This window comes from Berghia stephanieae, chromosome 7, assembly GCF_034508935.2.
Source record: "Berghia stephanieae isolate SIO BIC M18660-M18661 chromosome 7, UCSD_Bste_1.3, whole genome shotgun sequence".
Classification (NCBI taxonomy): Eukaryota; Metazoa; Mollusca; class Gastropoda; order Nudibranchia; family Aeolidiidae; genus Berghia; species Berghia stephanieae.
Genome location: NC_088366.1, coordinates 44,390,975 through 44,414,540, shown reverse-complemented (window position 1 = coordinate 44,414,540; position 23,566 = coordinate 44,390,975). Strand labels below are relative to the sequence as shown.

The window sequence follows — 23,566 nt, the reverse complement described above, 5'->3', positions numbered from 1 at the left end:
CTAACATAACTTTTTTTCTGCTTATCTGATTTTCACAATTTTGGTATCATTAGAATCGTGTTGAAAAGCACTTTAAAATGATATAGGTTTCATTGAGCTCAATCCAATTTGAATTTTTTACCAAAGTACCTAGTAGAAGACCTTTTTTCAGCCTTTAAACTAACATAACTTTTCTTCTCCTTAACTGATTTTCACAATTTTGGTATCATTAGAATCGTGTTCAAAAGCACTTTAAAATAAAATGATATAGGTTTCATTGAGCTCAATCCAATGTGATTTTTTTTTTACCAAAGTACCTAAATCATTTAGTAAATGAGTACGAGTTCAGTGGTGATGATGATGAGGCGGGTGAACCACTGACTGTGACACTGCCTCTACCAACGAAAAAAGTCCACCTTTACCTGGTACATCAATTCTCTACAAAATCCAATCCTTAACGATTAAATTATTGTGCAAACAAATGTTATAAATTAAGATTTAAGTTGTCGCACAAATTCTCCAGATCCAGACACCCAACATGTGTTTGTTGACACCGGAAGTATATTTTGATGTTTACATCTACTTTCACTTTCGAACTCGACTCGGATGTGACCTTTTTACATCACATCTCGATGCCATGAACGAGATCTCGGTAGTACCGATAGGTGGTACACAAGTATTGCCAGATTGGCGAATTTTCCACCAAATTGGCGGATTTTTACGATTGCGTGGTTTGTATACCCTTTATAAAAAGTAAAAGTACAGCAATCAAGTCTAATTATTAATCCCCCCCCCCCTTAAAGAGACTTTTAGGAGCACATATTGTGAGTGTACTGTTGGTCTAGACCTATATTCATCATCATCCATCGTGGCTTGTGCTCTTGAGCACGTTGCCGGTCAGCTGTCTCCACGAATTACGATCCTCTGCGGTGCGCATGAAATCTGTGTTGCTTTTTAAGTCACATTTGGCCATTCTTAGGTTATTTAGATAAGTCATTATTTGTCTTCCTCTTGCTCTCTTTCCTTCGATCATCCCAGATGTTACCAACTTTTCTATTCCGTCTCTTCTCCACACATGTCCCCGAAACCGTAACTGCCTCTTTCTGATGTGTCGATCAGTATTCTTCCCTTTCTCACCTTCTCCAACACTTCCTTGTTCGTACACCTGTCTGTCCATGATACCCTCAACATTCTTCTATACACCCACATCTCAATTGCCTCTAACCTCCTCGTACATTCTTTGTCAAGCGTCTACGTTTCACAACCGTATAAAAGGGTACTTATAACACATGTTTCTACTACTTTCAATCTGGTCTTTAGGTTGTTGTTTGACACAACTGGTCGCATTTTATGGAACACGTTTTTTTACTATTGCTATTCTTTGTTTTATATCCTCTATGTCACGTGCGTCATGGGTGATGATAGTGCCTAAATATTTAAATTTCTTTACTTGTTTGATGGTCTCTCCTTTGCTTGACAAGTGGAAGGTCGTGTTGTTGTCATTCTTTGAGACCACCATGCATTCGATTTTCTTGATATTTAGTTTCAGGCCCATCTCTTCACTTTTGCACACCAATATATCTTTAAAAAATTTGCACGTGTTCTGGAGAGTAGGCCATCAGAGTACCATCGTCTGGTAATCTTATGCTATTTATATTCTGCCCTCCAACGACGACGACTTTCATATCTTCAATTTCTTTGAATATTATTTCACTATATATGTTAAAAAGGTTCGGTGATAAGACGCAACCTTGTCTTACTCCCTTCTCAATGTTAAAGAAGTCCGATGTTTCATTATCCAGTTTGACACACGCTGTTTGATTCCAATATGAGTTTTTCACAAGTCGAAGGTCTTTACTGTCTATACCGATCTTTTCTAAAATTTTGAATATATTACAAAACCTAATTCAGATTAGCCGAAAGTGAAAACAATATCAGACAGTCTAATTCTCTCAATAAAATCGAAACTCCGAATAATAATAATAATAATAATAATCTTTATTGTCCAAATAGGCCATTATTGTTAGGTTACAGCTCTTGTAATAGGGGGGGGGGGGTAATAAAACATAGTAGTAATAACGATGATGATAATACTGAGAGTAATGATGACAATAATAATAAAATAATAATAATAATAATAATAATAATAATAATAATAATAATAATAATAATAATAATAATAATAATAATAATCTCTCCCTCTCTCTCTCTCTCTCTCTCTCTCTCTCTCTCTCTCTCTCTCTCTCTTCCTCTCCCTCTCTCTCTCTCTCTCTCCCTCTCTCTCTCTCCCCCCCCCCTCTCTCTCTCCCTCTGTCTATCCATCTATCTATCCCTTCTAATTCCAGTCACCATTGTTCAGTCAGTCATTTGATCTCTATTCAACATTTTGTTGATTTCTTTGATGGCTGTTGGGATGAATGTGTTCTTAGGCCTGATGGTACGACATTTAGCTTCCCGATACCACGCGCCTGATTTCAGCAGTTCGAACTTTGGACAAAGAGGGTGGTGACGTTGCTGTAAGATGCTTCTCGTCTTGCTTGCCACAGCGTTGTTGTAAATGGAATCAAGGCTGTCGAGTTTGATATAGATAATTTTTGACGCCTCCCTGATGATTCGTTGGAGTTTGCATCTTTGTTTAATACGGCACGCTCCGTACCATACTGAAATTCCGTATGTGAGGACGCTTAAAACCAGGAAGTTGTATACTTGTTTGAGCGTCTTTGTGCTGACATCAAACGATCGTAGTTTCCTTAGAATATAGAGGCGCTTGGCACGTTGTTTTTTTTTTTTGTTTTGTTTTTTTTTTTTTTGGTATAATGTCAGAATGTGTTGTGAATCGGAGGTCTTTGTCGATGGTAACCTGTATCTGTATCTGTATGGTTGGCGCTGAAGAAACCAATGGTCTGGTTGTATTTCAGCGGCGTCCTCAATGGGCCTTGAAATCGTTTAGGTGTGGTGCCATGATGACCAGTTCATCCAGCCCATTCCACTCCGAGATAGTTCTAATGAAGAAAGAATTTCTGTAGTGTTGTGTTCTTGTCTGTGGGATTTTGAAGCAGTTCGAATTGTTTGTGGCATATCTCTCAATGGGGTTTTCGGTTATGTGGTTGGCAAAAGTGAGTGCTCGGATTTTTCTTTTGTTTGGTCGTGGCGTGAAAAAGGAGCCTTTATTGATGGTATTTGATCTGTTACAATCTTGAACACGAATGACAGACGGGTTTCTTTTCTTCTTTGTTGAAGGCTGATGAGGTTTCTTTCTTCTAACATTTTTGTCATGCATCCTGGGGTTCTGCTCTTATAGTTCCCAGTTATGAACCGGGCGCCTTGTCTCTGGACTCTCTCAAGTTTTTGAATATCCTCTTTCAGGTAGGGGTCCCAAGCAACTGCTCCGTATTCCAATTGTGATCTCATAAGTGCGAGGTAGGCGTTTTGTTTGCATGACGTTGGGGCGTGGCTAAGATTTCGGCGGAGAAAGGCGAGGGTGGAGCTTGCCTTTTGGGTTATTTTGTTAATGTGTTTCCCCCATTTCAAGTCCTTTGAGAAGGTGATGCCAAGGTATGGGTTATCGTCGACTTGTTTCAGGACGGTGATGGTCTCATTGTACTTTTTAGCTGTGCTGAGGGTGTAGCATTTGTTTGCGTTAAAAAGGAAACAGTTGTTTTTAGGTGAGTCACGTTTACTAACATAATTTTTATTCTGAGGCAATACAATGTTAATGATTATAAGTGTTTTAAATCAAATGGGGCATTTTTTGGCGGATTTTGGGCAAATGTCGCAGTTGGAGTAGTATAAAGTTGGAGGATTTCTGGCATAAAGTTGGCGGAATTTTGTCAAAGGCACCTGGCAATACTGTGTAGGTGGGAAATCCGAACGAATCCGAAAGTAATCCGGACTAAAAATGTAAACAAAAACAATCACCGCACCACTCAACCAAAACAACAAACCCTTGAATAGACCAAGACAACCTCCCTTGTTTTAATGACAATAAGTATGTATGATTAAAGGCACTTTTCATCTTTTTAGAGGCAGCCCCGCCCCTTCTCGCTATAGGGTACTCACCCCAACAGGTAGACAGGTTCAGGTAGTGTCGGCGCAACCCCCCCCCCCCCCCCCATTCTCATTATTCTCACCTGATCATCGTGACTGCTTTTAGTGGTACTGGACGTAAAGAGGGAGAACATACATGTCGTGCATTTAAAATTTAGACTGGATGGCTTGAGATATGGGAATCATGTTGGAAATCTGCATACGGGAGTTAATCTCTCTCTCTCTCTCTCTCTCTCTCTCTCTCTCTCTCTCTCTCTCTCTCTCTCTCTCTCTCTCTCTCTCTCTCTCACACTCTCTCTCTCTCACACACACAAACACACTCTATCTTTTTTTCTTTCACCCGTGCGATATACACAACATATATAGATTCATTTCGTTTTCAATTTGCTACGATTGTGGCAAGGCTGTCATTATCCCTAGACACACTAATTCACTAAAGTCTAAAGATATCTCCCTTCGACTACTAAAGCGAAGACTTTTCAACTCAAACTTGAAGTCTGTCGTACTGTATGGATGTAAAACTTGGAATGCATCGTAGGCATGTATGGAGGATACCGATGCATGCGTAAGCTACTCAGAATAAATTGGATGAATAGAATAAAAAATGAAGTATGGAAAAGAACACAGTAGAAACCAGTGGGAGAGGAAATTGGAAGAAGGCGATGGAGGTGGATTGGACACAACCTTAGAAAGAATGACTCCACTATAACAAAGAAAGTATTGGACTGGAACCCTCAGGGCAGAAGATCAAGGGAAGGCCACGGGGAACGTGGAGAAGAATTAAAGAAGCTGAAATACAGAGAAGTGATAAGACATGGAATGAGTTTAAAAAGTTAGCTCAGGATAGAGAAGGATGGAAACTGTTTGTCTGTGGCCTATACCCTAACCCAGGGTGAAAAAGGCAATGATGACCACTACATCATCATCATTGATACCACTATTACTGACTACAATCATACTACAACATCATCATCACTAGCATTAACACTACTATTACAACCACCACCACCACTACGACTACTGCAAATACCACCATATCATTTTCATCACACATTCACATACCAATACTACAACCACCATCCACACATCACTACCACAACTGCAACTACCATCATCACTACCATCATAAACACAACCACAACCACTACATCATCATCACTACCAATACTACAACAACCAAACACACCCATCACCACCAACACGACAACCACTAATACAGCATCATCACTTTCACTATTACAGCAACAACTGCTGCCACTACATCATCATTACTGCAACTAGTACTACAACCACCACCACCTCATCAGCACTCTAACCACTACTATAACCACCACATAATCATCATCACTACCACTACTACAACAACCACCACCACATCATCTTCAGTACCACTGCTAATACAACTACGACCACTACACAATCATTACTACCGTACCCACTACAATCACCACCATATCAACCTTATTACCACTACTTCTACAATCACTACCACAACATCATCATCACTGCAGACTACTACCACAACCACGATCTTCACAACATCACTACTACTACTACCACCACCACCATCATCATCATAATATCATCATCATTACCAACGTACTACAATCACCACAACCACATCGTCATCTCTACCTTTACTACACTATCATCATCACTACTACCACTAAAACAATCACCAACACCACCATATCACCACTACCATCTACAACCTCCATCTCCACATCACCACTACCACAACTTCTATTGATATTAAATTCCAGCTCACAAACTGTGCCGCTGATAACTAGAAAAACATTTTTTTGGGGGGGGGGGAGGAGGGGGGGGGTTGGTTATTGAAATATAACTTTAGAGTAGAGACTGTTTCAGTTTTGGATGTATTACTTTTGTCCTTCATTATATTAATTTTTAGAAGAATTTTTTACTCAATGAATTTGATGTAATTTTATCAAAATGTTTTCTAATTTTGTGAAATTTTTATTTGTTAGAAAAGCGTCTCTTTTATATCTAAAATCTATCATTCATCAGCCTTTCCTCTTCATTTACAGAACGTTAGAATGGAGCCTATAGTGTTCACAGATGATGAGGAACCTGAGACCCCTAGAACTTATGTGAGTCTATAAAAACCTTTTTTGGCTCTTTGTGACCAATGCTGTTCTCATTCAATTCTCTTCTCTTTTCCGAAATTGAAAACACATTTACAGTGTATGGATGATGATAATGTTTGTTTTTTCTTAACTAGAAATCAGTAAGGGTTTGAAAAGGCATTTTAATTAGCAGTCCATATATTAGCTAAAGTGGGAAAAGCTATTAAAGTGTCGTTTGAGTTTGCTGTGCTGATTATCATTTAGTTGTCAAAAAAAGTCATTGTCCTTGAACTTTATGAATTCATCAAAGACTGTCATATGACCATAACATTTTCTAATTGCTGTGTTCCACTTGAATTCAACTTGCACTCATAACGTTGCATTGTTTTTTTAAAACTTTTTATAAGTCATGTATTGATCTAAATTATTTATAAGAATTTAAAATCCTGTTTGCTATCATGTGTATAACCAACATTGGTGTCAATTTTTGTATTTTTCTTTTCTTTTAAAAAAAAAAAAATTTTTAAATCAGATCCAGCAATTTCTGTCGAATGTTGAGACAGATCCTCGGCTTAGTTTATCATCAAAAAGAATACGAAAGTCACACTCTTTTGCAAAAACTCCTGACAAGAATGCCAGGACTCGAGAGAAGAAATATCTTCTTCGGGCCAGCACTAGTCTTCCTTCTCCAGGGAGTCTCATCACCCCAAAGACCAATCTTCAACATTTGCTGCTTGGGAGCGGTTCGTCAACATTTATAAATTAATTTTTGAAGTAAATTTGCCTATTGTATATATATATATATATATAACATCCAGGTTGAAAACAAATCCCTTTTATTTGCAAATAAAATAAAAAGAAATTAAATGAAATGTATAGATAATTTTCTCACAGAGCATTTTTGAACTTTATATATGAACCTGTGCAGAACTGGGTATCTATCCAATCTATCCAATTTTCATGGTGCCACTTCTAGGTTGTCCCGAATTTTCAGGGTACGAAATTAATAACACGTAATGTTCCGGATTAGTAACTTCCCATATTTTTCTTTTGTGGTTTGTGATAATGTTTGTGAGTGTGTGTGTGTGTGCTTGCATATTCATCTGCTGTTTATTTACTGGGGCATTTGAAATTGACGAGGGATTCTTCAATCCCATGGACCATTGAATGTTACTTCTTTCATTTTCTGATAAAGAATAAGGAAAGAAGAGTAAATGAGATGTAAAACGCAAAATGGAAATTCGAAAAGAAATGAGATTAAAGAATCTGAATACGTTTTAATTTACTTTGGCTTGGGTGTCACTGGTTTGGTTCCGCATTGATGATATGCAAGTATTACAATTTGAAATCAGATTGTTAGTTATGGTCTATCCAGTTATAATCCTCTATGGTCAATCTATACACGCTATCTGTGTCTAGTTAGAGTCTTCAGGGACTATGAAGATGATGTCAGATATTATTAATTATGATATTATGTTGTAAGGGGGGGGGGGGGCATGGGCATAATATCCTACCTCCAATACATTGGTAGTATTAGTGTGTACTGATTTTAATTGCTTGTATTTTTTACATATTTTTAGGGCAGGAATGGCTATTTTTACACCCGTGATTAGTTTCCATTTCCCTTCCGACCATAGGATGAAATAGATTAGCTCTAATTTTTGGACTTGATGCCATGATATGCTTTGCTCTACATTTTTTTTAGATTCTGCTAAGACTCCATTGGACCGAAGGGTGGCATCAGCCAGGTCATCCAGATCAAGCACCAAGTCGATATTACATCAGGCACCTTTAGAGTGGGGTCAGAAGGTCTCTTTGTCTCCCATGTTTTCTGCATCTCCAGCCCAGTACAGGTAAAAAAAATATTCCAGTGCTAGGAGACTCAATGTGTCAGGGTAACTCACCTTCCAAGCAACCAACTGCGATCTATCCTGGATGCAGTCAATTAAATCTGGCAAAGAGTACCTTGTGTTGGACTATCATCCTGACCAAGGGTTGGGGAGCAATTGTAACTGTCCATTTAATTCTAAAGAAATCAGTATGATCTCCAGCTCCATTGGCCTCTTGAATGTCTACTGTTGAGACTTAATTTCAAAGCATTTTTATGTAACTTAAAATATGTTGTTGGTCTCTCTAGTCACAATTTCCTGGCAACACAGCAATTTGGAGAATAGCTGTTGTAACAATAAATGAAAATCACAAAAGTTTATACTTTGTCAAATGATTGAGCTGACATTGACTTTAATCTATTTAGGTTTTTTAATATATTTTTAAAAAATTAACTTGGCCCTCAGGCATCATCATTGCATTTTGATGAATGACAATCTCTCTGACCTTCAATACTCTTTTCTAACTGCAGTCACAATATTGATGGAGATTCCCCTTCGAAGGCATTTAAAAGACCAAAGCAACACAGATCTTTCCGTATTCCTGACCCACCGACAAATGTTGTTCCTAAAAGTACTCTTGGAAATCAGGGTAGGTTTGTTTTAACATAGCATTAGTGACTTTTGATGTATTATTGAGATTATCTATTAAATTTATTCATGAGCTTTCAACAAAGAATTTACTAAGAACAAGAGTTCTTTCTGAATTGATAGGATAACTGCCATAACTCAGCAACCATTCTGAATTTTTCAACTCTGTGAAAAGCATAGTTTTTGGGGGTTTTTTTGGCAGGGGGGGGGGGGTCTTCACTTTTTTGGTCATCCCCCTTTTAGTGCAATGCTGCACACTTCTTTATTGTAAACATAATTTCAAATATGGCTACCTACTTTGAAATTTGGTCAAAGGAGGAAATAAGAGCTGTGATCAATTTTTGATTTTTGATGCTAAATCTGTTGACGATTCACAATGAGCTCAAAACTGTTTATGCTGAGGGTGTCCTCCGTCATTCAAGGATCTGTCGTTTAAAATGGGACGTTCTGATATAGGAGGTTCTTCAGTGACATCGGGGGACACTGTCAAACAGGTTGTTGAATTAATTCGACAATGGGAGGCTAAAACTAAAAATTTGAAAGGAGCATGTGGTTGGCAGGTATTATACTCAACACAATTCTGACCTGGCCTTCTGATTTTCACTTCTTTGGACCACTGAAATGATTTGATAATGAAGAAAAACTCATCTATAAAGTATGGCTGAAATCCCTCGATGCAAATTTCTTCAGAGAGGGGCTATAAAACTAGAATACTCTTAGGAGAAAAGTGTTGAAAGACTTGGTTGAAAATGACCCTCCAGGTATTACAGTAGCAAACATTTCATCGTGATTTTCCTGTAAATTCTGAGAGAAATCTCATAAATGTCAACTCAAAAGTTAGTCAATAGAATTTGATTTGTTTGTGGGAGGTCTTTTTTATTGTAAAACATACCAGAAATCCCATTTATATTCCCATAATTTTTCATGTCTCCTGAAAGTTTTTTATTTACTCCCATATGTGACCCACTGCCTCCAAACGTTATTTTGTCATGTTAATTTAGACAATTGATTTAATAGCCTACAATATTTGAGTTTAATTTGTTTTGTTTTATTGATGAGAAATAAAATCAATTTTTTTGATCCCTTTAAAATTTCAAGTCATTTCCCGACATCTAGTACACCCGAACATAATACTATATTGAGGTGATTAGTCCCATATCATGAATCTGTAAAATATCTTACATTATACAGTGTTGATAGATTTCTTAGGATCTGCAGAGAGGAGGAATTTCCTCCTTTTAAAAAAAATCAAATGTACTGACAGTGACAGTGTGCGGTGGAACAAAAATAGGTGCAGTTTCCTATTTTCCAGTAGTTAGCTAGAGTATCAATGATAGTTTATCATCTCAAATGCTCTAAAAGTGGGGGCTGATAGAATAAAAATGGGACCTAAAGGCAATTGTTCAAAATTTTCCTCCTGTTTTACTTTTTGTCACCATCAGCACTGATTATAAGATAACGTTTCATTTCCCTCATTCTATTCTTCTTCTTCTTCTTCTTCTTCTTTTTTTTTTTTTTTAATATAAGAATTAATCCAAATAAACGAAAGAATCAGCTTTAAAAATTACACAAATAAACAGGAGCAAAGATAAAGCAGCTTCTCGTGTCAGAGCACTAGATACACATCCTTCAAAAATGTAGAAATTTTCTCTTCCTTTCATTTTACAACTAACTCAGACCTGGGCCCAGAAATGTATGTACTCTCTCAAATAATTGGGATTATATTTTTTTGGTACCATAAAATAAGGACCTGCTTATATTTTGTATTATAAATGAGTTGGGGAAAGTGACAGGATTTGACTAGTCAATTGACATATAATATCTGTGTTGTGTTTATTGATTAATCCATATTTTTGTCCTGTTGTGTCTATTTTCGCTTGTTCAAACAGTTCCGACAGTTTTTTCACCAACCATTTACAGGCCTGATTATATTACTAAGTTTGCGTTAGGACAGATATTCATTGTCTTTGTTTGAAGCTTTCGTTTTCAGGGCCTACTCTTTCCAGGAATCATAATTGTTGTAATCCATGTCTCTCTCTTTTTTCTTTTCTCACTCATTTATATTGAATAGTTGCTGATGCTGAAAATGCAAATGGACAAGTGTTTCAAGAGGCCGATAGAAGTCTGGATGAGGGAATAGAAAATGAGCCTACAAGTCCTATAATTGCACAACAAAATTTTAAGTTACCCTCACAATCAAAAAGCCCAATGCGCACATTGGAACAGATAAATAAAAGTCTTTTAAGGGAGAAGGCTAAAGAAATCTATGAACTGAGAGAATCAAGTACAGATGAAAACGATTCTTTTAATGATCCTCTATCTTCTTCCGGATTAAATTGGAGAATAAAATCCTTAAGAAAATCATCCCCACAAAAAAATAATACTCCTGGTAAAAGAGATCTCAGTTCTTCAAGGAAAAACATGGATAATTCTCAAATGAAAGGTCACAAACAGCGACTGCATTCCCCTGTATCAAATTCCAAAAACAATCAATCCTCTCCAGACAGTTTGGGGTATAAGGACAATGAGGAGGATGTTTCTCTCTTTCTTTCTCTGTCAGCATCAAAGTCTAAAAAATCAATAAACAGCACTTTTGTTCATGAAAGCAATTCAATAACACCAATGTCTGCCAGTAAAAGTCAAACTTTGAGGAGTGCCAAGAACTCCATGAGGAAAAGTTCTGAATCACAGAGTCCTGTCAAGGGTCAGTCTTCTCGAAATACTTCAGGATTATCAGCAGTTATGAATAGTTTTCGGTCAAACAGAGGATCACCTATTTCCAAAGCAATGGAGGTTATTGATAAAACTGTACAGGAAATGAATAAAGAGGTTGAAGCAGTTGGGGAGTCCTTGTCATATTTAAGTGACACGTCCGATACTGGAAAAGAAAAAAAGGCCACTCGGGAGAAAATGACTCCAGGAAAGAAGATGTCTCAAAGAAATGAGACTTTTTCCCTTTCAAATTCGAATAAAAATCAGTCCAAAATTAAAGTCTCTGAACCCAACACACCTATAAAAACTCAGTTTTTAAGGAGGAGTCCAAGGTCACCATCCAAAATTCAAAATAAGTCGTTGTCAAGTCCTCTTCAATCCCAGTCCCCAAGGAAAAGTGTGAGTGAATCTGGGATGAATGATTCGAAATCAAGACAAATATTGAATCTGAAAAATCCCAACACTTCAAAATTAGATAGTTTCGAATCAAAGAAAACTCCTAGTGTTAAAAGAGCAGCTGCTGGTGATCCAAATCCTGACTTAGATGATCAGATCTCTAACATTAACATGGAGTTGCAAAGGGATCTCCCACAATCGCATTCCAAGAGACGTAAAACCAACAGTCTTAATGATATTTGGGATGAGACAAACCCATCCTCCTCCACCCCATTCAAGCGATCAAGGTCTATTTTTAGCTCTACCAAAATGCATGCTTCATTGGCCAGTGATTTGGCGTCAAAAGATACAGATTCTCTCCACATCAAATCTATTGCCATTGGTGATTTGTCTCCGATTAAACCGTACAGTGAGGATGGACCAGAGGATGTAAGCTCGGGTGAGTTAAAAGGAAATTTTTTTCTCCATAGTGCACCACGGTGGTGATTGCCTAATAAGTCAATGCTCATGTAACAACATGTTGCTAGCAGGATAGGGCAATCAGGCAAAGACACCAAGGGGTAGGGAGGGATTAACACTGAAATATTTAAATGGCGGGGGGGGGGGGGGAATAAAGTTTAGCCTATTAATTTCAGATTTACAACAGCGTAAGAATTAACAAGGGGGGGTTCTTGTATTTTTTGATGTCTATTTTTTCATAAAATTTGGTTTGAGATACACTGAAAACCAGATGAAATCGTGTACCTCCTTTGCCATTTTATAGCTTATCACATGTAACGCTGAAATTACTAAATGATTGATCTGTAAATGATGTTATCTTGTGTAACAGTAACACAAGAGAATCAGAGAGAAGAGAGAGAGTCACAGTGGAAACATGACAATCAATCTGACAGATGAAAAAAAAAAACATTTAAAATTCTGGATGGTAAAAGATAAGAAAGAGTTGCTTATAAACTAGTCTGTAATAATTTGTTTATTCACTCACAAGATATAGGATTTTATGTAAACATTGATACATATGTCTATGGACAAATGATTAATAAGTATATCTATCTTTTGTGTGTGTATGTATGAGGACAATGAATCGGGTGCTTAAAATTGCTAAATTCTTAAATTTTTACAATTCTGATCCTTTTGACTTATAACCCAAATTTTTACACCTGATTCACCACAATGCAACACCAGATGGAGGTGGGTATCACTAATTCAAATTATTCAATTATGATTAGATAAACTAGAGAATTTATATAGCGCAATATCCACTAAACGTGTTCAAGCACTTTACAAAGGGTCCCTGACTAACAGCAACAGGTAATTGTAGAACAAGACATAACGCCTGTTAGGCGATATTACAATTTTTTCAGACAGAGACAATGCTGTTGACGACCAGGTACTTAGTTTACACCTGAGTACGGTGAGAGAATGTGAGTAAAGAGTCTTTTCCAAAGACTCAACTATGCATGTAGTGAGACTGGAACCCAGGACCTTACCATCCGAAAGCGCGTGTCATACCACAAGACCACATAGCCGCACATATCAATGCTATTTGTATGTAATGAATGTAATTTGAATGTTGTACTTTAGAGCCATAAGGCCTTTGGACAGACCTATGGAGATTTTAATGTGGAGTTGAAATTGGCAAGTTTCAGACTTTTCAAACCAATGTTTTAGACGAAAATCGATTAAACTAGTGTTATTTTGTAAATTAATGAATATGTGATCAAATTAGGCCATACTGCTTGAATAAAACCCATTTCAAAGAAATTGTTGATACTGATTTTTTTTTTTCTTTATCAAATTTGGATTTTTAATTATTGTTTTTCAGATAATGAAGACCCTGTCACATCTCATAGAGAAAATGCACTTGAAAAGTCTAGATTACAGGTGGCATCCACATCAAAGAATAAGGTAATTAAATGATTTAGAGGAGGTAGGAGTGAATGAAGAAGGGGGTTTGGAGGTATAGTTTTATGTGGGTTTTAATTTTATTTGTTTTTTTAAGAAAGAATTTTGAAGATTTTTGGGAGGGTTTTATAGATATTTAGATACTTTTTTCGGGGGTAAAGTATCTGAGTGATTTGACATTACTCATTAACCTGAGAGGTCTCAGTTCGAGTTCACTTTATGGCAATTTATTTTTTTGTCTTTGGGCAAAATTATTGTTAACTCCCTTTTGGGTCACATGGGTGATTGCTGTCGACTTCAGGATGGATAATCTATATATCCTTCATAGAATCAGTAGGCAACTGTATAATGGAAACGACTGGTTGACAATTTTTTTTTTCTTGTGGGACTGATTTTTATTTTTTTAAATAGAAAATTTCGGTCTTCTGTTCAATGAGATTTTTAAAAATTTACTCTTTGCAATGCTGAAGAATTATAACTGTTCCTAACTTGTTTGGGTGATTCATTTTTTATTTTCATTTCTTTGTTTTCATTCTCGAGGAATATCAGGATACTTGTGATGACCAGTTGGCTGATGATGACGGAGATGAGGAAGAGGAAGGAGAAGAGGAAGAGTGAGTATTGAACCATTAAGAAAAGCCTCACAATCTTTGCTATTGCTTTGTTCATGTGACCCGTAGCTTATATTATCTCAGGATGGACCAGATGATGAAAACTGGAAATCAAATTAAAAATGGTGCATTTTGGGTGGAAATTAAAATGCTTTTGTTTAAGAGAATGAATGGTTTCTTTAGCCAGTTAACTGCCATACTCTGGAAAGATTTGTATTTAAAAATATGGCCAGAAAACTCGTCCTTTAAATATCAATCAATTTAAATTGCCCTCATCTTGCCAAAAACTCTCAAAACTTGAGACCTTTCATCAAAAGAACACTAAGAGTGTCGCATTACTTTAGTTTTACGACTATCTTTGTGATATTGGTGAGCTCTAATGTAAGATAAAGGAGAAGAAAAAAAATTGAATCCAATTATGATTAATTAATTTCACACAGAAGCTACCTTGCCAGAAATTTCTGGGATTACGGAAATCCTGAATTTTATCAGGTTTCTCAAATATTATCCAAATTGAAACTTCCTTCAGAGCCATTCGGCCCATGGAGCCGGGGTTTATCCCAGTTTCTATAGTATGAAACGGACACTAGCAATTGCTTGCTATCCTTTGGATAGGATGCTAGTCTATCGCAAAGTACTTTCCACCAAATCAACAGACTTGAACCTTAATGCATGATTTTTACTCCCTCTGAACTTTGCAAAAAAAATTTTTATTCCTTTCTTTAAAGGGAAATGGAGTTTTTTTGTGATGTCTCTTCTTTTAAAATAAATTTATTTTAATATTTATAAGGGATGTGATGTCTTAACATATTTTATTGTTTCGATGAATCTGGATTGAGGCAAAACGTTCAAGAAATGTTTACAGCCTCAAGCAACTTCCTTGATTTTATTGATTTTATTTTTACTTTCCCAGCATTTACAGTCCGATGAATACCCCCGTCATCGACATGAACAAACTCCCCCAGCCTTTGAGTGGAATCAAGTCTAAGAGCAGTCATGACAAAAATATGGGTGCACTTCCTAAAACTAAGTAAGATTTTTGTTATAAGGGCTTTCTGTCTTATGATGTTTACATTTTATGCCCTTGGATTAACAAGAAAGAAACAATTTCATATAAAAAATGAAATATTTCAAATTTGTTTCCAATCTATATTATAGGTTGATGTTGATTTGAATATTTTTATAAAGTAGATCGGTTGGGGGGGAGGAGGGGGGTATTTTTATGTGAAAGTGGATGAGACCAGCTTTAGGTCGTCCTTATTTGAATCTTCCAGTTAGGTTTTTTTTGTGGTAGCCCTTCTTTTGTTTTTTTTTTTTTGTCATTTTTTTTTTTAATTCTGTATTTTAATGAAAATATTTTAATAAGGGAAGGTTTAAACAATTTTATTTCTATTAATAATTATAATTTCATTATATTAAATTCGTATGTAGAGACAAGCAACTGGTGGCTAAGAAATCAAAAGCTGCGTCTGCAGGTACAAAAAAGAAGTCTGCAAAGTCATCCTCATTTCTGCCCAGGAGTACAGTAAAGTTCATGTCAGAGTTGTACTCCTCCATGAAGATTGATAGGGAGGCACTCGATGAATTAGAGAAAATGTAAGTATTAATTTGGTTATTTTAGATTAAATGTCACCCATCGTCACATTTTGGTATTTTATCAGGATGGAGCAGAGATGCTGAAAAGCAGGGCCGATGGTTTTCATCGGATCCTCAGAAATCTGTGATTTTGGAGTCAAAGGAGGAATTTCCTCCTTTTAAAAAAAAAGTTACATTTCCCACCCCCACCCCCAATCAATGTATTGGCAATGAGAGAGTTGGTGTGTAATGGAATATACACAGTTTCTCACTCTCCAGAAGTTAGCTAGGATATCAATGGTAATTTGTCATCCCAATTGCTCTGAAGGTAGGTGTTAATGCAGTACAAACTGGGCTTAGAGGCAGTCGATCAAAATATTATATTCCTTCTAAAATATTATAATATTACTTTTTGTAACCATCAGCACTAGAAAAATGAATTTAAACTTTTACCTACATGTTAAAGTTTGGCTTGCAATTTTAGTAAAGCACTATGAGCACATAAAGTGGAAAATATACCCAAAAAAACCCAATGAGCCAATGCTTTCATTTTTTTTTTTTTTAAATTTTAATTCAAAACAGTTAATGTTTTGGTATCACAAGTAGGGGCTCAGTGGCTGAGTCTGAGTGATCAAGAAGCCACCTCCTCAGGGACCCTCCTTTTCTTTTCATTTGGTCAAGACTATAATCTTGATTTGATGATGGAATCACATGGGTGATTTGTGTCGATATCAAATGTTTTTTTAAAAATGGATTATTGACTCATCTTATTATATATTTGGCAAGTCCGATTTTTTGTTCTACTAAGGCTCCAGATCCACCTAGCCAATCGCCACCAAACCTTGCATGGCGTTTACAATTATTGGTCTGAAGACGGTTTTTGTGGACCTATTAGTTTGATTAAACATTGCAGTGATTTTATCAAAAATTCCATTGTTTCATCAAAATTTTGTCGAAAATAGATACCATCTATTTTTAGCACGTTGGCTATGGGTTAAACTTTCAGTAAACGACTATGATAATAAGATATGAGTACCTGCACTGAGCCGATACCAGGCAGTGTTCTTTTCATTTTTTAAAATACAAATAATTTTTTAAAATCTATATAAACCATTTTCCGTTTTTAAAGTTGAGAAATAATTCTACGACACCTGAGCAAAATAGTTAATATATCTGACCAGATAGTTGCTAACGTATTGATAATTACTGCATCCGATTACAACAATAACAATATGCCAGACATATTGCTGGGTTCTCTAATCAAAGGAAGGTAGCAACCAATGGCATCTCACGTTACACATCGAAATCCCCCTTCCCTCTTTGTACACAATAAATATGTCACAAGAACATTTAATTTTATTTTTTTCATTTAAAAAAAATTTTGTAGCCATCGTTTTCTTTAAAAAAATATATTTTTACATGCAAGTGTCAGTACTATTTCAATTTTATGCATTATTTTCACCACAACAAATTTTCTTTCGTCACGCGGCACAGCTAGCTAGATATCCCTTAATTGGGATGGTGTGTCGATATCAGGGGAGTGTGTACATATTTAGAGGTCGTCCAACACAAAGAAACAGTGTTTTATCTTCTCTTTTTACGAATGAATTTTGAATGCATGTTTCGGTTACAATTGCGATGAAACAGATATTATCTCATTTGGTGTTAACATTAAGAATTATCTTTATCTTTGTTGAAGTTGAATGCAAAAAAAAAAAAAAACGAATTCGATTTCATGCACAGTACGTATCTTGATATGTTAACGTAAAAAAAAAAACAATAATTCATCCGGATTAATGGCTGCATGAAAAAAATGCAAAGAAGCGATCTTTCATCACACGTACCATACTGCCTCTCTCACTCTCTCTCTCTCTCTCTCTCTCTCTCTCTCTCTCTCTCTCTCTCTCTCTCTCTCTCTCTCTCTCTCTCTCCCAGAAGAAAGTAATTAAATTTATTATTTTTTGTTTATTGTCTAAGAGGATTTGATTGGAAGATGAAAAATTGAAATCATTGAAACAAAAGAGAGTAATCTTTGACTTCAATTCTCATCCTCTTCTTTTATAATATTTTATCATTTCCAGAACTCAGCAATTCATGGAGAGAACCCTGGATGTGGTAGACTGCTATTCTCAACATGCTGGAAGGAAGAGAATCTCAGAGGCAGATTTTGTCTTGATGTTGAAAAGGTAGGGTTGTGCCTTTTTTTTTTTTTTAAAGATTTTTTGGCGACCTCTTATATTATTTTTCTTCCTCTTCCTTTTTATTTTTATATTTTTTATTTTAGCAAATGGTGTTAAGATTTATCTTTTCATCGTCTCTCTCTCTCTCTCTCTCTCTCTCTCTCTCTCTCTCTCTCTCTCTCTCTCTCTCTCTCTCTCTCTCTCTCTCTCTCTCTCTCTCTCTCCCTCTCTTTCTCTCTCTCTCTCTTTTTTTTTTTAAATTTTAAACAGTTGGTTTTGTCTAGGTTGTTCTGTTTTGTGTTTGATTTTTTTTGTTTTTGTTATGTTCAGTAATTTTAAAATATTTTTTTAGTTTTGTTTTATTCCCTTTTTTTGTTTTTTTTTTTTGTTTGTTTTTTTCTGTTTTTTTAAAACAAAATGATTTTCCAAGCAGATGATGGATCAAATGAGATTTAAGCTGTCACCATGTTGTTTTTGGGGAATTTTTTTTGTATTTTTCAGATTAAATTTATTTATATGCATCATCAAAAGTAAGGTTTGAAATACAGTCACATCTATCTAATCCCGAACTCCATAATCTGGGTGGTCTCCATTACCCAGGCAGGTTGCCAGGAGATGGATTCTTAAAAATGTATCTGTACACTCTAGGGTCGGATTCCACTATCCGGATGCTGGGAACGGAGGTGTTTGGATTGGTGACACTGTAGCTTAATGTTCTTCAACTTTTCATTTTCAGACAAAGGCTAATTAAGACAAAGGAGGACCTCTATGACTTGATTCGAAAGTATCTTCCCATGGAGATGAGATGTGAACTCATCCCTTGTTTTCCCTCTCAGCGATGACAACAGAAAGCATTGCCATGGAAATGTCATCCACAAGGATGGAAGCAAGGAACACAATCAAAACCATTAATGTTATCTTATCTGATTGTATTCTGTTTTAATTGAAGCAATAATCACCACTTATTATGCTTTGTGTTACCAACTCAAAAATAAAAATAGTCCTTCAAAATCACAAAAGCCAGTATTAATACCAATTCCCATAATTAAAAACTGAAAGAAACAGTTGCTTGTTACCCTATTGACAGTTTTCTGGTATAGTGCTGAATACTTATTTTTCACCCGATCTGTATTAGATCTGATTTTCCAATTACCACAGAACACCCTGAAAACGATCAATTGAACACGAATTTAAACCTAGATAATGTGTGAGTATAGCACTCCACTGATCGAGCTACTGGGCCATCATATATCACATGGTCTTACAAATGACATGTTCTGTCACTCATATATGTGACCCGCCGTCTCAAAACGGTATTATTTCAGGATGAAATTGAATTTATAGCCACAAATATGAAACTTGGAGTTAATTTATTTTCGTTATAATGGAGGAACTGGGGTCCTGATAACCCAGTTGTCAGAGCGCCTGCTTCACATGCAAAGGGACATAGACACAGTCATGACAAAAACATTGGAGTACAGGACACCTTACACAAATCTACCATGGCCAACAAACATAGAATCCTGAGAAATCTGAATTTCAAGAAAAAGGATAAAAACTACAGTTTTAAGGGGGGGGGGGGGGCTATGGTATATACCAAATGTTAATTTTCTTGCTTTTTTGCATGTTTGTATGCATTTATGGGATAAAATGATTGATATAAACTACCCTAAACCTTTAAAAATAAATTTTCATACCTTTCTTGCTCGTAGTGACCTAATTAAAATGCCGACTCAACATTTTTTAAGGGGTTTGTGTTGGGTAGAACTCACAAACCATTCATGTCAAAGTCATAATATTCCACATGACAACTCATGTAGTCGTCTTCTAACACCTTACAGAATCAGAATTCAATTATTTAAATTTAATTGTGAAATATCAAGCCTCAAAGTTGGCTTATTTGGCTATATTTGGTTATCCGATTTTCAACGCTACGACATATAAAACATCCAACAAACTCAAAAACCATATAAAATAAGTACAAAATCTCTTTGCATACAAACAGGCACGTTTAATTAACATTGTGTTAAAATATCAGCCTGTTCTGGTTTCAACTCTTAGAATTCTACTCAAAATATTGGGTAAAATTAGTAAAAAATGACGTTTCGAGAAAAACGCAAAAAAAGAATTCAAATTCCCAAATCTGAGGCCAGACGCATATATTAAGCACTAAACCATATATATTCTGAAACTTTAGGACGTTGTCATTATTTTCAATAAAAGTAAAATAAACTAAGATAATTGTGACAACAACACAGTCAGAATTGATAACCCAACCCCCTAAGAAAAAATGTTAAAAATTGAACCCAACCTCTAGTCCCCATTGCCAGTAGCATAAAACTGTCCATGGACCTCAATAAGTCTCTTCTCCTCCCTCTGCTTGGCCTCTGCTTTGATCTGGCGATGTTTGCGTGCTTTTTCTGTAGCTGCTGCATCCGACTTAACTGTTCTTGTCTGGTCATGCTTTTTACCACGACGCACCGTCTCCCCACCGCCACCAATCGGTAATCTTTGTTTCTCTAAAAACATGTGTGAGGCAGTTGCACCAAAGTTGCACTCTGCAACCCCAACAGAGACAGCAATCAAGAGTCGACTTCTGTTGACGAACTGGTGTTTTGGGCATCGAGCCCAGATGACTGAGTGTGCACTTTCATTTGCATTCTTTGAATATGCGATCGAATACGGGCTGGATGTCAGCAACAAGCTTACACAGAGGAGTCCCCACATTTTTGTCATGGCTTCCTCGTGGTATGTCCATAGCTTTCGCCCTTTGCCAAAAGCACCATGAGTCTTTACCTTTAGGGCAATTGTGATGTTTTGGGTCTGCGTCTGTTGATGAACCATGGTCGATGATAGCAGCAACTGCAGTTTTCATTTCCAATACGGTGGTATTACTCCGAATAACTTTGGTATAGTACTTCTGTAATGTGGTTATGACTTCAGGACGAAGTTTCCCATAACCTTTTCCCCCAAGAGTTATTTTTGGGTTACATTTAGACTTGGATGAGACCAGATTGCGGAGGGCTGTTCCAAGTCGCTTGCCGACATGATTGACACATTCATGTTTCTGGACCTTAGTGCCGGGGCACGGGTCGAGATCATGGAGTTCTGATATGGTCTTAGCTTCACCATCACTTATAATTGAAACGTAGCGAAGCTTATTCTTTATTAGGTGCAGCCTCTTTCTCCATGCCTCCACTAGGACCATCTTAGTTGGCATCACATTCACCTTGTTCTTTATGTTCCGCAAGCCATTTCTCGTACTTCATCACGTTCTGTTCTTTGAGTTTTTTACCAGTTGTAACAATGAGAAGTTAGAATAAGTCTATTATAAGGCCAGTTTTTCTTTCGATAACAAGACCTAATCCCGATTTAGATGTGTGGCCTCGTTTATGCCAACTTCCGTCAAAGACACATTAATATCCTTGATTTCTGTAGACTGTTCTGGATAGGCCTCTTTCACTTTCTGGACAGATTTCTCTAGAATTTCTCGGGAAAATATATTAGTTTTGTTACAAACAGTTTTTGTGTGGGTAGCAAATGTCTTATGTTGGAGTAATGGAATGTCCATCATTTCAGAAAAATTGCAGAGCCCAGAGTAACCTATACCAGTTGCAGATGCAGCGACAACTGCTCTCCTATTTACTTCATATATAGAATTGTCACCAACACACTTTGAAGAAGTCATGGTTGAGGATGGCTCAATGCCACAATGACTACATTGTACCACTAATGATATTGCAAGACCACTGTTTTTGTTCTTATTGTTCTGGAGAGAAAGGGAAGGTTTGCGGCATGCAGGACACAGAAGACCAGAAAATAGAGGTTCTAATGTTTCGAGTTCAACAATGGTAGAAGGCAGTCGACTTTCATCTTCGGCAAAGCGGATTTCAGTGTTGTATGCCAGTTTTCTCTTAGACGCAGAACATGCAACATTTTGTTCGCATTATGTTGAAACGGGCATCATCGGGGAATCAGATTGCAAAGAAGATGGACCGGGTGGTGGTGATTGTAATAAAATTTCCGATTGAGGGGATAATGATGACAATGACGAATTAGGTTGTGGAGAAGATGGACCAGGTGGTGGTGATTGTGATGGAATTTCAGGTTGATGGGGGGATGGCGACGCTGACGAATTAGGTTGTGGAGAAGATGGACCGGGTGGTGGTGATTGTGATGGAATTTCAGGTTGATGGGGGGATGGCGACGCTGACGAATTAGGTTGTGGAGAAGGTAGACTAGGTGATGAGGATGTACTTTTTATTGATCGATTTTGGCGAGCAAGAAGAAGCTGATGTCGTCTTCCCCTTTTTTTTCCCAAAGTCGTTTGTTTTTTTTGTTGTTTGCTTCATGATTATTTGATCTGGGTGAATACAGAAAAAGAAGTTTCACATAGTATAAGTCGCCTAGAAAAGGAAATGATTTAGTTTCATCTAAACTGGTAATACAAAAATAGTAATGATTTATTTATCCATGCACCTCTCAAGAGGACTGCTGCAGACTAGTGGTCTCTGCAGTGTACCACAACAGATACTTGAGATACACCACTGTGCTTCCTGTTTGTCATACACCACACAACTATTAGCAGATTATTCAACAACATCAATTGTCATACACCACACAACTATTAGCAGATTATTCAACAACATCAATTGTCATACACCACACAACTACTAGCAGATTATTCAACAACATCAAATCTAACGTTCACATAAATCATTCACAAAATGCAGTGTGGCCCCAATAAACAACCAAGCCGTGTAGTCGGTGTAAACATAATGGAACAAGGCTTGACAAGAAATCTATTTTCATTATAATCACTACCCTTCATAAGATTAGTTACACCAGTCAATGCTGCACATTTCGCCCATTTATAGTGACTTTTCATCATATAAGGAGGACAACTTTTAATGTTGTTTTTTTTTCTCCAGCTAGTCCTAATGATGACTATGATTTTCGAATTCTTCAATCATAAAGAATAACTTTTATCATTTTTAAACTGAGAGCATGGTGCTTCATGTACAAAATTTTATCTTTGTGAAAAAAAGTTTTAGGACTAGCCAGAGAAAAAAACAACATTAAGTCGGCCATGGTTGATTTGTGTAAGGTGTCCTGTACTACAATGTTTTTGTCATGTCTGTGTCTAATGTCAGGATATCATCTTTTATTAAAGTTTGATTCACATACCACTTGGTTTTGTTATTGTCAGTTTTTTTTTTTAAAGCACTGATGTTCAAAATATATCAGTAATGCAATGCAGTCCTCCAAAAAAACACTTGTAGCAATATTTTTTTTTTCTCTACCTTTGTTACCAATGATGTTAACAGCTTCTGTTGGAATTCCACTTCGAATCAATCAGAGCCACTGGCTTTCATCATGAATTAGTCTCAGAAAAATGTGTATTTTATATTGATGGGTTTAAAGTAACCTGGGCGAAATACTGAGATAGTCATTGTTAGGTTTGAGTGAGTTAATGCAAACATTGCAGCTTAATGCTCAAAGAAATAAATAACAGTCAAATGTAATGGCAGCCTTAACAATGCCATCTTCTCAACCCGCAGTCATCTTTAGTGTTTCATTTCTCGTGTTTTGATTAT

The 23,566-nt window shown here is 36.5% G+C and overlaps 2 protein-coding genes across 6 annotated transcripts in view; one reads left to right on the top strand and one right to left on the bottom strand.

Moving 5' to 3' along the window:
• Nucleotides 1-23,566, bottom strand: part of LOC144977331 (neuroguidin-like) — a 197,343-nt gene that overhangs the window by 24,256 nt on the left and 149,521 nt on the right. Inside the window, exon 2 of one of the 4 annotated variants that reach the window (XM_078922413.1) lies at nt 402-512. Coding sequence is in view for 1 of the 4 variants with exons in the window: in XM_078922411.1 (XP_078778537.1) it covers nt 402-410 (9 nt within the window). In the remaining 3 variants the exon portion in view is untranslated. Of the gene's footprint in view, nt 1-401; nt 543-23,566 lie in introns of those variants that run through there. The other 3 variants (XM_078922414.1, XM_078922411.1, XM_078922412.1) reach the window with 3 other exon arrangements.
• Nucleotides 3,809-23,158, top strand: LOC144977327 (uncharacterized). Of its 2 annotated transcripts, none has more exons than XM_078922407.1 (12): nt 3,809-3,967; nt 6,075-6,137; nt 6,646-6,856; nt 7,819-7,966; nt 8,473-8,591; nt 10,662-12,137; nt 13,524-13,606; nt 14,153-14,217; nt 15,128-15,244; nt 15,646-15,810; nt 17,871-17,975; nt 18,706-23,158. In XM_078922407.1, exons 2-12 carry the CDS (start codon nt 6,084-6,086, stop codon nt 18,809-18,811), a joined length of 2,649 nt encoding a protein of 882 aa, XP_078778533.1. In that variant the 5' UTR covers nt 3,809-3,967; nt 6,075-6,083; the 3' UTR covers nt 18,812-23,158. The 2 variants fall into 2 exon arrangements, with proteins under 2 accessions (XP_078778533.1, XP_078778532.1); XM_078922406.1 differs by having other exon boundaries at nt 14,144-14,217.

Bases quoted from the DNA above. Each gene is read 5' to 3' on its own strand.
- LOC144977327 (XM_078922406.1), top strand. From the start codon at position 6,084: ATGGAGCCTATAGTGTTCACAGATGATGAGGAACCTGAGACCCCTAGA. The intron at 8,592-10,661 runs GTAGGTTTGTTT...TATATTGAATAG, and splicing joins AAGTACTCTTGGAAATCAGG to TTGCTGATGCTGAAAATGCA. The intron at 12,138-13,523 runs GTGAGTTAAAAG...ATTGTTTTTCAG, and splicing joins ACCAGAGGATGTAAGCTCGG to ATAATGAAGACCCTGTCACA.